We start from the raw sequence: 19,226 nt of genomic DNA on the forward strand, positions 1-19,226 counted from the left end.
TATTTGTTAACAACATATGTATACTTGTGTGCACATCTAACAGTCTTATATGTACTGCACATAAAACAAATGACTGTTTTTCATCAATGATGACATCATATGAGAAAAAAATATGCAGTCTTTAGTGCTGCCAGGAAAAGAAGTAAAGCAGACAATTGAGCAAACGATAGCTGACACTTGTTTTTTTACAAACAGCAATGTAACTTCTTAAAATCTGCTTGACGGATGAGATCTTATTCTTTTGACAGATTGACTTAATCATCTGGCTTCACTTAATCCTTCCCTTCATCATACTACCTGTGTTATTCAAGCATTCGCTGACCTTAATACCAGGAACACTAACGGATGTAATAGCTCTTCCCATGATGCTTCTGTTGCTCATGCCATCCAAAATTCAAGATGGACTGCAGATGGAGTTTCACCCTCTGGAAGCTCTCTTACTGATAGAGTAGCTGGTTGTTCTATACCTCGTGGGCAACACCGTACATAAGACAGCATTCATGGAAGGTGTTAGAAAACACTATATCAGTTACTGTATACACTTTTGGGAACTCCCATATTAATTCTGTAACATAGGCTAACTTTGGTCTTACTGATGGGAACCTGGACAATTGGTTGAACAAGGATTGTTGTGTTAGTGACTCTGTATTTCTTTTTCCCCTCATTGTTACAGAGGATTAAGACATTGGAGAAAACTTTGTTAAAACTGAGGTCTCTACAATTACACAATGTTTATTTGGCTGAATGAATACAACTCAACATCATCCTACAGGGACTTCTCACTACTAAATTCCTGAATGGCATCACAGCAGATTCCCCTTTTTATAAGGACTTTGCTGCATTGTATGATAAACATGGTTTTGAGACAATGAGTTTATTAACTACAAGAAATAACTTTTATATTGACAAATTAAAAGATGATATATATAAATTAAGTGACACAGTTAATCGAGACCTTTTATTCTCTATGTATCAGAATGAATACAAGGGGATTTTTGTGAAGGTGTATAAACAGTGTGAGTTAGTTGAAAAACAAAAAAGAATAAGAAAATTAAGAGATTTAAAACAGTATGAATTGAATGAGACTTATTTAAAAGGATACAAATGTTCCATTATGGTGAATTTAAATCAAGATGAGAATGTAAATACCACGGCAGGCATAGGTGATTTTAATGTTGTATGTGATGATGTAAATAATACTAACAGTGGGCCTGGTCAGGTGCCGTATGATGTTAATGACCCTTCAGAGTCCCCGCCACCACCGATCTGACAGGATAGCAATGCAGCAGCACAGAGAGGGGTGGCAAACAAAACCAAAAATAATAGAAAGGTAGGAGGTATGCATAAAACTAGGACATCATAACAGATTTTATAGAAAGAAATGGTCGTAGGACAGGCAGGCAAGTAAACTAGGTAATAGTGGTAAAGAATGTATTTCAATAGAATATGATGGTATTCTTAGTTCTTACAAAGGATTTAATATTTACAACTACAGTCAGATCACTATTACCAAGGAACATTTCTTTTTGTTTTCAAAAGGCTTTATCTTTATCCTTAGTTAGAAATTAGACAATGCTGACCTTTTGGTCAGACTTAAATTGTTTACTCATAAATTAAATCTTGCTATTGTTTACAAGGATAGTAATGCACATAACAAAACAGTATCATGCAGTCTCCAAAGGAAAAGGCCTTATACCCCCCACGTCCTACCCCCTATCACAAGCATTCGAAAAGTTGTGCGAGATGGATTTATAAAGACGTAACACATTAAGCCATTGGACAAAAACTTCTAACTTAACCTGTAAGGAAGGTAAAATCTTAAATAATTTGAAAAGTGATAAAACAGTGATGGCTATGAAACCTGACAAAGGGGGTGGAAATGTGTTTTTTGATTCTATCACTTACATAGGTATTATGTTTGGAATCTTACAAAACACTTCTAAAAATTAAGTAAATATGTCCCACAGGAAAATTGCTTCAGAGTTGAACGACTGTTTGATGCAAAGCATTATTACCCCTGATAAACACAAGTTTTTAAAGAATCTTAACCATTTTATTCCCACCATTTTTGGCATTTACCTTTTAGACCAATTGCTGCAGCCAACAATTCAAAAACTTACCCCTTAGCAGTTCCTACTTATGCTTCCCATATTCTCAGACAACTGGGACTTCCTGGCTGGAATTAAGAATAGTTTACGGTCTGCAGAAATCTGTTTTATTACTATAGATGTTGTTGACCTTTTCACACGTATCTCACTTGAATAAGGGATGGAATAACGATGTGTTCATTAAGTATAATTTTTTAACTTCTAAAGAAATTCATCTCATTATTAAGCCTATGAACTTAATTTCTGGATAATTATGTTTTTATTTTGCTGGAAAAATTTCAAGCAAATCAAAGGGGTTGCTATGGGGCATGCTCTCCAATTTTTGCTAATCCAGTGATGTATGGGTGGGAGAATAAATATGTATTGACCAACTAGAAATTCTTCACCCACTGTAAAATACATTTGAGATTATATCTTTATACTGTGGGAAGGACCTGAAAATCTAATTCACAAATTTATAAATTATTTACAACACACTACAGACTTTGAGATTTACATACACCTATAAGAAGAATTCAGTAAATTATTTAGATACTACCATAACGAGCCATGGGGGAGGTTTTCAGTCTAATATCTACAGAAAAACTACATTTAGTAAGTCTTACCTATATTTTTTAAGTAATCATCCTTATATTCAAAATGTAAGGATCGCAAAAGGGCAATTTATCAGATTATCCCATATATTATTGGAGAATATTTGTTTTTAAAAGCAAGTCAATTAAACGGAAATGGATGTTTCTTGAAAGAGGTTACCCTATGGATTTACTGGATACAATCATTAAAGAGATTACACTTAATAGACCTGATATGTATAAACCCATTTTGGGAGTGGGTATTAATAGAAAAGAGCAAAACACACCGCGACCTACGTTCCAACAAGCTGACAACCAATGAGATCGAGCATTTATTTTAAGGTATGGAAATTTGTCCACAGAAGTTAAAAACATTAGGAACAACTGCTATATTTTTTTAGGTGAATGAAAGTATTTTTGATATTGCAGGAGAAAAACCTTTATTTGTATATAAGTCAGGAAATAATATAAAACGATTATGGTACATCAAAATGTGGATTTTTTGGGCAATGTACTTATATTTTTACTTCTGTTAGTTTGAGGTTAGATGTGATGTCTTCTACAGTATCGTTTTGCAAATGCAATTGCAGTACCAGTGGAGTTATGTACTTGGTCAAGTGTTTCACCTCTCTAGCATTTTATATTGGGAAGACTGAACAACCTCTATAGAACATTTCATTATATAAACACTCTTGGATGCGTAAAGAATTTAAGAGGTTTGAATTTGGTATCATTGAGATGGTTAATCCCAATTCTAGGGGTGAGAATTGGGGTAAATGTTTAGAATACCACAGCTTGCTTTGGCAATTAAAACTGGATGCCACCCACACACCAGGTGTAAACGACTTTATCATTATTGGACATATTTTAAAAATCAGGGCAGCAAAATTATAAGAGTTTCCTTTGCCCTTTTATTGATGTATGTTTGGTAAATAATGACATTAGTACTTTATGGCCTGATTTTTTTTTAAATTTTTTTAAGTTTTAAAGTTTGTGTCCCGTTAAATATAGAGCTGCTTGTTAATGACAATTTGTATGACTGATTATTAAGGAGATAAATTGATGTATAGGACTTTGCTTTGAAGAAGTCTGTTGTAATGGTCAGATGAAAGCACTCAACCAAGCTTTAATAAATTACTTTGTTGATTGTAAAACACAAGTTTCAACTATATTTTGGTCAATTGTCTGGTTTGGCTCCTTTCTTGGTGACGCTAAAGACTGCAATTGTTTTTGGAGGGGGGTGGGGTCGTGGTTTTCACAGGTGGGTGCTTTCTGTTTCTTGTGGTTAAATGACCTCATATGAGCACAAATGGAAATGCTAATGAAAAATGCAACTTTCAGTCTTTCTTCAGAGATCAAGCCCTTGAATATGTCTGTCCATGTTTCTGCTGTATCACAGTCATAAACTTGCACATGCGAGTAGCACTGTCATAGCTGTCATAAACTTGCACAAGTGTGAGTAGCACTGTTATAAACTTGCACAAGTGTGAGTAGCGCTGTCATAAACTTGCACAAGTGTGAGTAGCACTGTCATAGCTATCATAAACTTGCACAAGTATGAGTAGCACTGTCATAGCTGTCATAAACTTGCACAAGTGTGAGTAGCACTGTTATAAACTTGCACAAGTGTGAGTAGCGCTGTCATAAACTTGCACAAGTGTGAGTAGCACTGTCATAGCTGTCATAAACTTGCACAAGTGTGAGCAGCACTGTCATAGCTGTCATAAACTTGCATAAGTATGAGTAGCACTGTCATAGCTGTCATAAACTTGTACAAGGTAGATTATTCCATTTTTTCCTTTTTATTTCTTCCTGTCTTCTGCTTAAGTTTTTCCTTGTCGCAAATAGCCTGAACTCTTTGCTGGTTTGTGTGTTTGACTTTAATATGCATATATCTTTATTTATTTGTTATTTATTTTTTGTTTTGATGTTTTTCTACTCTACTATTTAACCATACAGTTTATTTTGAGCCTTATTATTCAACTACCCATGCCCAAAACAGTCAAAGGGGCTAGTTTTGCATTACTAAAGCCAGTGGACCTGAAAACAAATGTCCAAACCACAAAAGGGGCTCCAGATGTCCAAAATACAAATGGGTAAAAACTAATAGTCTAAGTGCATTTTGCAGGGAGACAACCCTCTTGCATCCTCCATTTTTTTTGGGGTGGGAGGGCTGACCTGAAGTTATTTATATCAACTCAGTGGTCATGCAAATATGAAACAGGGAATCTCTCAAAGTAAAGGAATCAGTGCCAGCACATACCTGGAAACCATAATGGCAGGGGTTTCCTTTGAAAACAGTCATGGGTAGCCTGTTCCTTGACAGTTTGTAACTTGGGCACCTAACACTGTGAAAAGAAACTTGGTAACCTCTAGAGGAGCCCAAGGGATAGACGTGCAAAAGGGAGGTTGTGAAGATATTCACCATTTCCATGAATGATTATGTCACTCAAAGGATTCATGTCATGACACTGAACATTTGGAATGTTGAGTGAACATAGACAACAAACTAGAAAAAAAAGCAAAAAGAAAACACCCCCTGCTAACTATATATACTAATTATGAGATAGCACTGCAGTGCGGAAAGGACCAATTTCCTGATCCCCACTGTCCTGCTCTCTTCCACAGTTGGTTTCATGTTCACTTCTATGATATGGCATTTTTGAGTTTTTCATTTTGGATGTCATGTTGTTTCACTCAACATTCTAAATGTTTGACAAAATGACGTGGCTCCCTTTTCAACACAGAGACGAGTAGTTCATAGTAATGCTTATTCATAAAAACTGTCAGTTCTGACAAAAAAAAAAAAAAAGACAACCCCCCCCCCATAAAACTCTTTTTCAATGTATGTCTTTGACATATTCTGATACATACTGAAAGCAGAAATCTGCTTTTCCCCCAAGAAATTCATATATACATCTGTTGTAGATTTGTTTTAAAAGTCTTGCTGTATATCATTTTATGTTTGTTTGTTTGACTTTCGGCTTTTTCCCCGTAAAGGGTTGCCACAGCAGAACTCCGGTCCGCTAATGACTGGCAGTAGATTTTTTACGAAATGCCGAGGTGCCAGCTCGATGCCCAACCTTTAATGAAGGCACGCCCATTTACGCACGCATGTCTTTCGAACGCTACCCAACCATGGGGAGGACATGCAGACTCCACACAGAAGGCACTCCCAAGCCAAGCCGAGAATAGAATGAGAGAACCTCTTGCTGTGAGGTAACAATGCTACCGCCGTAGCACTGCGGTATACACGGTATATCATTTTATACTGTCTCATAAGTAACATCTAGAACATGCTAAAGGGAATGCTTTGAACAAACTCTCATCATGACAATACTCTTGACTACCTTAAGATTAACATATACTAATATTTCAAATAATAAGCCTAGACTTGAATGTCAGCAGTTGCCCATTATGGCTTTCTGCATACTGCGGTCTGTATACTCCGCAACTGTCTCTGTTCCTTCCAAGTAATCAGTACAAACTAAATGCATACTGCCAGAGAATTTAATACCAACTTTGTGTTTTGTAACATTTCAGAAAATTGTGTGTTAACTTTAGGTACAAACAACAAATAATTAATAAAGCAGGAAGAATAGTATTCAAGCACCTTAAATATCTCTGTAATTCCTCAAAACTCAAACAAACACAAAATAAATACTCGTCGCTGTATTTGATTGTTGTTATAACATTATTATATTCCTCAACAAGAATGGTCTTGTGCAGACTGCCATGCAAATGCAAATCCCAGTACTGTGGATTGGATTATCTGAGTTAAAAATAATCACATTTTTAAAAATGTTTTGTTCCCTTTGGTGCTTACAAATCTATATATCACTATATATATATATATATATATATATATATATATATATATATATATATATATATATATGTTCACATATGCATATGTGTGTATGTGTATGCACGCGTACATGTAGATACATAAATAAATGTATGTATGTGTACAAGTGTGTGTGTGTGTGTGTGTGTGTGTGTGTGTGTGTGTGTGTGTGTGTGTGTATACACACACACACACACACACACACACACACACACACACACACACACACACACACACACACACACACACACACACACACACACACACACACATCTATATACATAGATATGTTCACAATCGAAAAGACACCCATATGTCGACCTCCCAAACATCTACTGCAAAACATCAGCCCACTACCATGCACATTGAACAACCTCAGCACACAAACAAAATCTGTTCTGCAGCCAGACATTTAAAATAAATACTCATTGCCTGTTATATGTTCCTTATTTTCCTAAGTACCTATGCCGCTTAACATGTGCCACAAATAAATAACAATTCTCATTGCACAAGGCCATCTATTTGTCAGTGACATTTCTTAGTGGATAGTTTTGCACTCAGCAATGGAATGAAAACAAAGTCCTTGTTTATCCCAATATGATCGTTACTACTGGAAATATATTCTTTGGGCTGGATAATAAAGCTCAGAAGACTACAATTCAAACTGTTATATACAACAAACTCAAGTCCGAATATTAAGAATCAAAGCTGAGAGGAAACTTAAGAATTCATAAATTTCAGAAGGGTGGAGAATAAAGGCATGATCACTTTCATCATTAACTAGATCCCTAAAATGCTTAATTTATTCCAGGCTCTCTCATATGGAGTTGAGAATATGCAAATCTATAGAGTCCAAAACATTCTCAGTACACCATACACCAACAGTCTTTGTGAAGTTTGTATCTTATTCAGAGATGTCAGTAAAACAAAACTACTTGTCTAATCCTCCAGTAACTTCCATGGCGACAAATATGTTATGGGAGAATTGTATAGTTTAGTTAAATTTTGTTGGCAGCATTTCGTCTGTACCGTTCCATATATTAAAGCTTGAGTTAAAATACTCTCAGTGTTGAATGGTACCTAAAGTTTTGACAAACTGCATAATTTAGATGCTCCATAGTCTTTCATATAGTTTGAAATTTGAGAGTAATATTAATTATGTCATCAGTAAGGCAAGTGAAGCATCTGCCTCTTTTAGGTAGTTGACAGTTTTGTTGATAACTCTGCATCCTTGCCATAGCAGGTAGAATAATGTAAATTGTCTTTACGTTCTTCATATTGTCTGCTGCTAGAGTTGCAGTTTTTATTTTTAATGGTTTTTGGTGGTAGAGACTAGTACTGGTTTAAGTGAGAATGTGTTGGGCTGTTATCAGGTGTAGAGGATGTATTATTAGAAATAAAGGTTTTAGACGTATGCACTTTGTCAGAGATAGGTAGCATGGTGGAAGCAGATGAAATTGTTGGTTTAACGAGGGAAGTACAGGCTAAAGTTGATGGCAATAGTTATGTCAATGTCAGCTAATGTGATTCGGCTGACAGGATGGGATTGTTTTTTTTTTTTTGGAAGTTATTGATTATGTCCCAGAATTATTTAGATTACTATCTTTTTGTGTTTTTATTCTACAGAATTAGTTTCTGTTTTGCCAAATATAATGTGCTTTGCTGGGTTACGTAAATACTGGTAATGTTGATTTTTGGAGGTATGCCATATTTTCTAAGCTTTAGTTCTACAATGCATGATTTGTTTTGTTTCAGTAGGTAATCATGGGCATGGATTGGCTTTGACCCTTGACCCTTATCCTTCATAGGAGTACTTATTTGTTGATTATGGTAAGAAAGATATTGTTAAAATATTTGAAGGTCTTGTGTAGAGGAGAGTTTTTAGTTAGTTCCATTTGCATTGGTTAATAATGAGGATAAAGATGTCTTTGGAGAATCTGGATATGTTTCTTATATAGTCAAACTCAGTCAATTTTGAAGTAAAAGTGAGCAGTTGTGACTGAGGAGGTGGTAACTTAAGGTATCTGTTAAGTTACATAATACTGGCCTTGTCAGTTAGAATCCAGTCATGGGTGGACAGATGCTAGTGACTTTGCTATTTCTGCTGTGTGTGTGTGTGTGTGTGTGTGTGTGTGTGTGTGTGTGTGTGTGTGTGTGTGTGTGTGTGTATGTGTGGTGTGAGAATCTAAACATGTTTATACTACAGGAAGTGTTATTTGCTGCAGTTGTGGACCAGTTAATATTCAGGTCACCTACGATTAGTGTCTCCGGGTCAATATATATAGGGATAGGCAAGACAAGATTTTTTTTTCCTACGAAGATGTTAAAACCAGGTGATATATATATATATATATATATATATATATATATATATATATATATATATAAATCAACATAATGTATGTAATTACTTAGCTAATTTGATATTGTTTATCTACTACTAACTTTAAAATGGAAATTTGTAACATTGACTGTCTGAAGGTACTTCTACCTGTATTCCCTTCTTAACTACACCTATAACTAAAATTATAATACTATATATAATCAATGTTTTTTCTTCTTTCTCAACTGTTTTTTGTTCTTGTATTGTGTCTGGAGCTTATCTCCACGGGCCTCCGCTGAAAATGGACTTTGATTCCAGTCGGACTAACCCGGTCAACAAATGTAAAATAAATAAAATAAATAATAAATAAATAAATAAAATAATGAAAAATAATAAGCAAGTTAACTTACGACTACACTGTAGCAGTAGCAAACAAGCACAAAAACAATAAAGCGGTCGTAAGACTCATAAAATGTATTATTGTTACAACAAGGTAAGTGGTTTCACCACCTTCCCAGTGGCTTCCACAGACCATATATTACAATATTTAAAACCAAAGCATTTTATATACTCGCGTTTTGTGCTTTCCAACTTACAATCAAATCAAACTGCTTACACCTTTCACTTTAGATTTCAAATCCCCATCCCCCGATACATTTTGCGCATGTCCCTGATGTCATACAATGAAAGCAGGTAATAGCTTAAAGGGAAACGCTACAAATATTATCTTATAAAGCAGTTCAAATAACTTTCACTAAGAATACATTTTAAAATGTAAAAATATAGCAAAGTACATATCAAATATATAAAATTATCATGAAATGCATCAACATCTATCTCATTTACTAAATAGTATATATATAACTACATATTTTACATATTTTACATTCTATAATATACCATATTGTTTCATAACACTCTATTTATCCAAAATATAAAATATATATATATATATATATGTGTTGTATATCTATTTAATTATTCAACTAACCACTGCATTTCCCATCAACACTTACACTCTATAATTTTCTATATAAAAATAAAAATATGTAAAAGACATACTTATACATTCACATACGGCTAACACATCCTAACATTGATAATATTCTTATTTCCTAATTCCCCGGGCATCCAGTATTGGCTTGATTGAAACCTTCCCATTAAGACCATACCCTTTCTCCACTGTCAATCATAGAATCCATCAAAGCTCACTACTCTCCACCTTATTCTTAATATTCCCCTTCGTGTCTCCTGCATTCACCTTGTCAATAATCATAAACATAAAATTATGTACACCATTGTTAGTCAGATCATATCTGGACAGTGCACTTACCGGGTCTTTGGCTCTCAAGCTGGTAATGTGCTCTCTAATTCGATCTCTTAACATCTGGGTTGTCATCCCTACAAGAAGCATGACTTGAGGCTTCTAGGCTACAAGGAAATGGAGATAGCTTCTAACCTTGGTGAGGTCTCTACACTTAGGACAGATAGAGCAAGGCCACATTATTCAACCATGGTTAATAATGAAGTGAGGTATGATGAAGGGGCAATAAGGGATAATAGAGTTGAGGTCCTGGCATCATACACCAGTGACAATGGGAAAATTAAGAAGGTTTTGGAAAAACATTGGCTCATTTTATTGGCAGATGATAAGGTTAGAAAAGTTGTGGGTGACGTACCAATATTTCAGTATAAAAATAGGATGAATTTAAAATTATTCTAGGTTACCTCAAGAGAGAAAGAGTAGAGGCACAATGGGGGACACGTCCATGTAGAAATTGCAAAATGTATCAGGGGATGGGGATACGAGTGGGATTTTTTTGTGAGTATATAAAATGCTTTGGTTTTAAATATTGTAATATATGGTCTGAGGAAGTCACCAGGAAGGTGGTGAAAGCACTTACCTTGTTGTAACAATAATAAATTTTCTGAGTATACAGCCATGTGTCTTACGGCCGTTTTATTGTTTTTGTGCATATATATATAACTATATATATATATATATATATATATATATATATATATATATATATACACACACACACACACACACACACACACACACACACACACACACACACACACACACACACACACACACACACACACACACACACACACACACACACACACACACACACAGTTATATATATATATATATATATATATATATATATATATATATATATATATATATATATAAAACAAGCAACTAAGCATAATGTCTTATGCTTAAGGAAACCTTGGCATTGTCAAAGCATGGTATTGGGATTAATTGAGTAATGACACTGATTTTTTTTCAAATACATAATGGCAACGCCTCCAATTTTTTAGTAAGCCTTTCTGCACCTTGGATATTATATCCTTGGGGTAGTATATCATCATTGTTGATGTTAGATGTTACCATGCTTCAGTACAGTCATATCATAAAATTTAACTCCTGCATTGGAAGTAGAATTATGTTTAAGCGGGGTTTGAAGTCTTATAATGGAAATGGAATTTAGCTGATGAGAGTTGTGATGGGCTTTTCTGGTTGTGTTATTAAGATCAGAGTGCTTTAGGGACTTGAACTGACATCACCATAGGGTTGTATATGTGTGTACTTTGAGAGTGTGGGAGTTGGTGGTTTGTTTATTATTTTGTGCTTTTGTGGAGGGATGGTGGGATCCGGGTCATTATGGAAATACTTGAGTTTGAAATTGTGTATGTAAGTAGCATTGTACAGCTTGTTTGATATATTGCAGTAGGATTTGAGTTGGTTGTGGTTTATGTCTGTAAAGGGAGTGGAGTTGGTTTGTGTTGGGCTAGGAGTATGGACATAAGAAGTAGTGTGAACAAGTGGAAGTAGGATTACTATTTGTAGGATATGGAGGTGTATGTTTATAGGACACTGACTCTGTTCTAATGATTTCTAGATAGGAGATGATTAGGAATGGACATTGTTCTGGCTAATGTGGTTGTTGTGGTTTTTCTGGGTAACCTTGGGTAGTTGGTGGGTTGCAATGTGATAGTGGGACTGATTATGGGTGATGTAATTATAAAGAATGTATAACTGTGTGGTATTGTTTCTATTATAGTTAATTAAGGGAGTTAGCATGAATTGGATTGAGTTTAAGTGGAAAGGTGTTTGAGATGTGATGTTACTATTCAATGTATGTCTGTGGGAGGGAAGAAATTATGTCTAAATGGACAGTAAGGAGGTGGGTGGTAATTGTGGGCAGGGTAGGGTAGCGATGTGAGAAAGAGCATAGTGGGGATGAATGGACCAGCCCCCCCCCAATCTGGGTGAGTGTAACCTTATCAAACAAAATAAAAAAATATGGAAATGAATGTAAGTATCTGATTGTTAGCTGCAATGACACTTCTTCTTTGAGGAAACCACATGTTTTTGCCACAGAAATATCTCTAAGTGCATTTTCTAAATCTACTTATTACATGTTTAGAATGAAAACACAGGTACTTATTTTTCAAGTGTAAAACATGGTTTCTGACACAGCTATGTCTTCACCTCAGCAACAACATAAATGATAAATTAGAAAACATCTTCCTAAACTGTTTGCATATCTACATAAATAATTCTTACCTGCAAAGAGTAATGTGAAGATAAGCGTAAGCTGATAAACTGCATGACCGAGGATGTTTTTCATCATGGTGCGTGAGATAAGTGGCTTATTCCTACCATATGGCTTTCGATTCAGCAACGAGTCTGTTGGTGGTTCAGTAGCCAGAGCCAGTGAGGCAAAGGTGTCCATAATAAGGTTAACCCATAGCATCTGCACTGCTTTAAGAGGCGAGTCCTGAATGAAAAGAATGTATACATTACCCCACCTCTGTGTACATTATTTCCTTGATCATATGTCACCACATTATAATAGTCAATGAAAGGTAAAAGGAATGAGCAAACTTTTATTTATTGAGCACTTTTCTCTCTGAAATAGTAAGACTTCATCAGAATAAACACACATGGAATTAATCCCAGCTTTTAAATTTTTTCTCCTCCCCATCATATGCTCCAACTAATCAATCACATTAAACTCCCATCCAATAATTTAATAACATCTTAAAATAAAAAAAAATGTGCTCAGATTATACATCACTTTTAAATTAAAACTTTCTCATGAATACACAAAATTGTTGTATACTAACACTATAAATTATATTAATGTCCAAAACATTATTTTACAAAAAAACATAAATTTTAATTTAAGAACACAGTTTATAGACAAAATTCCATTCAGCCCTGGCATTTGCATTGCATTAGTTCTTAACTGCCAACACAACTCCCGATATTCCTGCCACAGGTTGTAGACACCCCCCCTTGGATTTATAGACATTTTATCAATTGCAAAAACAAAAAACTTGTGGTCTGGATGTTCACTCTAGCCACGGCATTATTAAATATTACATTTAGATATAGAATATATATGTTCATAAATTGTGTCCTTAAAATACCTCAAAGTTTTTCCAATATAAAAACTCGGGCATATCTGGCATATGACAGCATATACAATCCCTTTAGTTTTACAATTACATCTGGCTTTAGGCTGAGTAATCACATTCCTTATCTAAATACACTACCCTTCCAGATCATATTTACAGTAATGACAGTTACCACATTTAACTGTGCCCCACATAATATCTGAACCCGCCTTTTGTTTTGCACCATTGTGAGCTCGGTTTAGTGTTTTAGTACGTTGTTGTTTTTGACTGGTTAGTAAGATAATAGCAAATGTCTGGTTCTAGTGATCAGGTTTTTGTAATTATTCACTAATTAAAATTATATTCCTAAGCTAGAAACATACCTCTTCTAATTTCTCAGTCAGAATCCTTACAATGGTTAGGTCGTGTGATTCTGCTGACTCTGATATACTTATCAATCATGCTAGTGTGGCAGAAGTAGGCTTATGTCATTAAAAAGCAAAGAGTACAAAGTTCTTAATTTCCTGGGCTAAACATCTTATCCTGGGTTAATTGAGATTAATTTTATATTTTTGTATCTTTCCAGCTTGTTGTGGAAGGGTGTTGGAAAATGATTTTGATCAGTGTTTCCAGTAATGTAACTAGGGTGGGGTAAAGGGACAGCCACCCCAGATGCAAGGTGTTAAGGCAATATAATCAGGAGATGAGGAGGGATTATAGTGCAGTGCTAGTATTCATTTTAGTACTGGCATTTCTGAATAGCAGTACAGAAATGAACTTCAGTAGTTTCCTGTGTTCTCTGAAAACTCATAAGGCCCCTTACTAGATGAACTACAAACAAATAATCATTTTCCCCATACGTATAGTTACTCATCCTGTCATGCTATCTTTCACAATAGTCTTACTTTCCAAAGTTTTTAGTTCTTGAAAAACAGGAGACTGTATATCCACAGTTATATACATTGAAACCCTGTCCAATCCTCTAATACACATATTTGTTCCAAAATTACCTCTATCTACCCTCGTAATCTAGCAAATGCACATATCATTTGGGTGGATTATGAGAGTAGCAGTAGTACTGGAGTTTTAGAAAGTCTCCCCGACCCAGCTTACTCATGTGCTAACCCTTACCCTAAACCTGTCTCTGTCCTTAGCCTTACCCTACACATTACATCACTAAAAACCCTTTCCTAACAGTACCACTACCAATAAAACAATCTTGATTTTGTAGTTGGGGTGTAATAATATATGGTAGTGTTATTTGGATATAATTATTAGATTTTTTTTGTGGTTTGATATTATGAGTTTTCAGTGTTTTGTGCTTTAGATTTTTTAGATAGTTTGAGCTTTAGATATTTCTTGACAATTTTGTCTGTGTATATGTATATATATATATATATATATATATATATATATTATCTACTAAGCTTGGCTGTTAACAATTACAATAACATGCTAAAGTTAGTCCAAGCACTTGGAAATAAATTAAAATCTTATCAACACTGAGACTTTAACATTAATCAACTCCAGATCTGTAGATAAAACTATTAATAATTTCTTACAGGCTTTGGTAATTAAATACAACAGTCAAAATCAGTCCATCAAAAACATTGTTAAAATCATTGGAGTATATTTAAGGTGGATGACAAAATGTATAGAAAGGTGGGAGATAAACTGATTTTCATATACAAAACTGGGCTGAATATTAAAACAACTTTTAGAACATAATCAACTCTCTAACTATAACAATTACTATGGGACAAAAAATGTTGTTCATGTAACCAATGTAGCTATATATTGGAAACACCTAACATTACATTAGATTGTTTTGCCAGCATAAAAATCTCTTTAGTAAAAGGGAATTTCTAATGAAGGGTGTGATTTATCTTGCAAAGTGCAGGAATTGTTCTGCTTTTTATGTGGCCAAGACTGAGCATGCCCTTCGCAAAAGGATTTATGAACATAATTACGATAATAAAAACAAAAAATAATAATGCACTGTACAAACACTTCCTGAAATGTACAAGTTTTAAAAAACATTGCATATGGTATCTTAGAAATACTCCCTATAGATGATAGGAGAGGTAAATGGGAAAATTGTACTGAATATAAAGAAATGAAGTGGCAGTTAAAGCTAAATTCTGCAAGCTTCCCAGGACTTAATGAATATATTTTCATCACACCTGCCTTAGAACTGAAGAGTGCTAAGCTTTGAAAACAAATTTTTATGAAGATTACTTCTATGTTAGGTTTTAAATTGATTCCATATCACACCTGCATTATATTTGGTGCTGCTAACAAACCTTTATTAATTAGTCTAAATACATGATGTGGCTCCTGGTCAAACACCATGAACAGAGACTCCTGCAGGTTCATTACCAGTGCTCCCAGTATAAAGCGGAGGCCTGGGACAGTCTCGCCCATGACCTCACCAGTGCCATGGGTATTCCCCGGACTGGTGAGCAGGTCAGGCATCACCATGCTGACCTGAAGTGGCATGGGGGGGAGCTACTGGAACAGTGGATCCAGGAGTCCAGGCAGATGGCTGATGCCCCAGTACTGAGTAAGTACCCATTCTACTAAGTATATAATAATTGCCTAGCTTGTGTATACTATGGATAGGTATCGCTAAATGTCACTGTATTTCTCTGACAGCTGCAGATGAGCGGGCTGTGAACCAGCAAGTTCATGCCACTAGGCTACAAAGGCTGCATCGCGAGGAATGTTAGTAATAATCTTGCATGAACTGTCATATCCTGTGAATAAAGGTATAACCCCAGGAGTGCGTGTGTATACTCTGATTTAATATGTTGTAGTGTTGCATGCTATAAATAGTACTGTTGTATTAAGCAGTGTTACCCACACTGTGGTACGCAGATAAAATATGTAGGAAGTTCTGTATAACAAGAGGTTAGTCATATAGGGGGGGACTTAGAGAGACAACATTGGAAAGCTTTACACCAACCCCCCTGATAGCACACTGTAATATGATAGTAACTGTAGTATTTTTACCATACACAGCAGGGGTTTGAAGCCCGGGAGTGGTAGTAAGTTGTATGCATACCCCACAGCTGGACAGAATTTGTGAGAATGTCCAGATAGAAAGCTGTACGCATAATTAGACCTAACAACTGTACAGATTTCGCTAGAATGTTCAGCTAGTATGCTGTAAGCATAATCATAACCATCAAATGTACAGACTGCGTCAGAATGTTCAGATAGTAAGCTGTATGCACATCCATACCCCTTAACTGTTCCGATCTGCCCAGCATGTGCAGATAAATGGCCCAAATATGCTGCCTGGTACCCAGTTCCCCTGAGAACTCAGTGTGATGATCCAAGAAATGCAGGCAGCCTGTGATGACATATAACCGATAGTAAAACCTGTACATAGTCAGAGAATGTATATGAAAACAAACCTGTCATTGTAGCATCACACCCAAGGTGTATGAGAGCAATTCACATAATATGTCGCATTAACACCTGCATCCTGTCAAGCCTCAACTAGAGTGTGTGCAATAATGAATTGAGGGGTATGTGTAAAACATCAACATGGAATCTGGGAGTATGTGTAGAAATTGGCAAGTAGTGTTAACAACGATCTTCTTAACAGCTATAACAAGTAAAAGGTGTAGACTATACGTTAGACACAGTCCATGTATATACTAGTCTACATACATACCATTGTACAAAGTAAGGCCAATGGGTAGCGTAATAATACATGTAAGGGACGGATCACTGCATTGACTAAGAAAGTTGTGAAAACAAGAGGGATATATCAGTTGTTAATTGAACTTTCTCTCGTGTCCCCATCATATGTGCAACATTAACAATATTATACACCTCAATGGGTATGTTTACTCTCCAAACTTATGTTAGGACATATATCCTATTGGTTCATAAATATCCACATTTGGTTCTATGCATGTGCCATGTTAAAATACACCCATATTGGTGGCCTGTTGCCATCAATAAAACCTGCATGCTGTCGTAATGGTCACTGCTGTTCCATATATGCATGGATTCTGCTCGCTATGCAACTGGTTTAAATTTGGTGTCTTGGGTTAATGGGCATACCTATGCATGCTGTTATAACTAATCCTGAATACTCTTGGACCACGGTCTTCTCCTCTATAGTATCAAACACCAAAATCACAGAGCGCCAGTGAAATTAACGCTTTTATTCACCAAGAAAAAATAAAATACATGCGTTTTCGTCCTACATACAGGACTTCATCAGACAACCATTTTTGACTTGAAAAGCCCTTTAAATAATCTCTAAGTCACCTGTTTAATTGTTAATCCAATGAAATACATCTCCTTCCATTCAAACTGACAAATCTCCCTTTACATCTCATGAATATTAATGCCTATTCTCTGAAAGTGTCTTGTGCTAAACTTGGTCATTCCACATCATTTATTTATATAAATAATTTGAATTAAAATAAATATGATAAACATTCATAAATAATTTACTAATAATTACTGTAAAACATCTCATTAATAATATCTTAAATAAGTTAGTTTAAAAACTCGGGTATGTGAAAACTATCTATTTATTTCCTGTGTATGTGTGTCAATGAAGAATTCCTTAAGCCTATATTTCATGTGTGTTCTACCCCATCTAGTGTTCATTTTAATAAATTACATGCTTGAGTTTATCAAATGTTATTAGCCTTTAATTTCAACAGAGAAGAAATTGATATAAAATCATTCATTCCTGGTTTGTTTCCTGCATCGAGGTTGACCTGCCACCAAAGCTCCCTACTTTCTAATATTTCTTCCCACAGGCCCCCTCTAATGTCTGGTTTAACTTGATCCAGAACAAAAAAATCATATTTAAATTTAATGCAGGAAATAGAATGCCTATACAATGCATTTGCGTTTTTCTTTTTTGTGATATCATAAGAATGTTCGTATATCCTTCTTTTCAGTTGTCTTTCTGTCTTCCCTACATAAAAAGACTGACAGGTCTGACAGATAACAAGATGCACGACCCCTCTACTATCACAGTTAAAAAAACCTTTACTGCCTAACCATCTCATTCTACTTTCAATATAAACTTCTCCCCTGTTTATAATATACGAACATTGGTGGCACCTGCCACACTTATATGTTCCTACTTTATTTTTATTCCCTTTATTTTTACTATATCCTTTCCTTTCCATCAAATTTTTTAGGCTACAAGAGTTTCTATAAACTACTTTTGGTTCCATTTTGGTAATCTCTTCCATGTCCGTCAAAGCGGAGAATTTATTCCATTCCCTGTTTAAAAATTCCTTTACTTTCCTATTGGAAGCATTGTATTCTACTACTAAACTTCTTTTGTATGTTAACCGTTATGGGACCGGCGACCTGGAAGACACCAATATTACTAACTTTAATCCTGCAGTCACACCGAGGATTTTGGGAGAGGAAGTGAATGAAACGGAGAGAGGAAGTGGTTCCTTTAAAGAACTTGGGGCCAAACCCAAGACGAGCGCTGTTTTTGTAGCGCATGAAGGTACTGTTTCAAGTAATACAAAAAGTAAAACTACTGAGGAATGGTTGAAAAAAGACTTTTTATTTAACAATGTTTCTGGTGAGAAACAAAATGACTTTAGTGTTAAAGATGGTAATTCATACAGAGTGAAAATGGACAAAATGTATGATTACATGATGAAATATAGGGTTTTTAGTATAGAAAATGCCTACCTAAGAGAGTGCTTGAAAAGGGAAATTGTTCCTAAAGGTTTGAGGGTGGTTAAATACCCTAATAATGTAACTGTGGGGTCCCACTTCCATAAATGTTTGTTGAAAATATTTAATAATTGTGGGCTTGAAATATTGAAAGCAATAATTGAAGAAAATGAAAGTAAGCAAAGTGAATTAGAGAATGAAATTGAAGAATTAGACAAAAGTATAAAGTCTGATTTAATTTTTAACATAAAGGAAGAAAGGGATAGGTTTTATAACAT

The 19,226-nt window shown here is 35.2% G+C and overlaps 1 protein-coding gene across 13 annotated transcripts in view; it reads right to left on the bottom strand.

Annotated features, from left to right (window-relative positions):
* Positions 1-19,226, bottom strand: part of LOC122806731 (plasma membrane calcium-transporting ATPase 2) — a 2,851,771-nt gene that overhangs the window by 138,494 nt on the left and 2,694,051 nt on the right. For all 13 annotated transcript variants that reach the window (XM_044077397.1, XM_044077394.1, XM_044077391.1 and 10 more), the window contains one exon: positions 12,434-12,647. In XM_044077397.1, coding sequence (XP_043933332.1) covers positions 12,434-12,647 — 214 coding nt within the window. The remainder of the gene's footprint in view (positions 1-12,433; positions 12,648-19,226) is intronic.

This window comes from Protopterus annectens, chromosome 7.part0, assembly GCF_019279795.1.
Source record: "Protopterus annectens isolate FY-2018-M chromosome 7.part0, PAN1.0, whole genome shotgun sequence".
NCBI classification, from domain to species: domain Eukaryota; kingdom Metazoa; phylum Chordata; order Ceratodontiformes; family Protopteridae; genus Protopterus; species Protopterus annectens.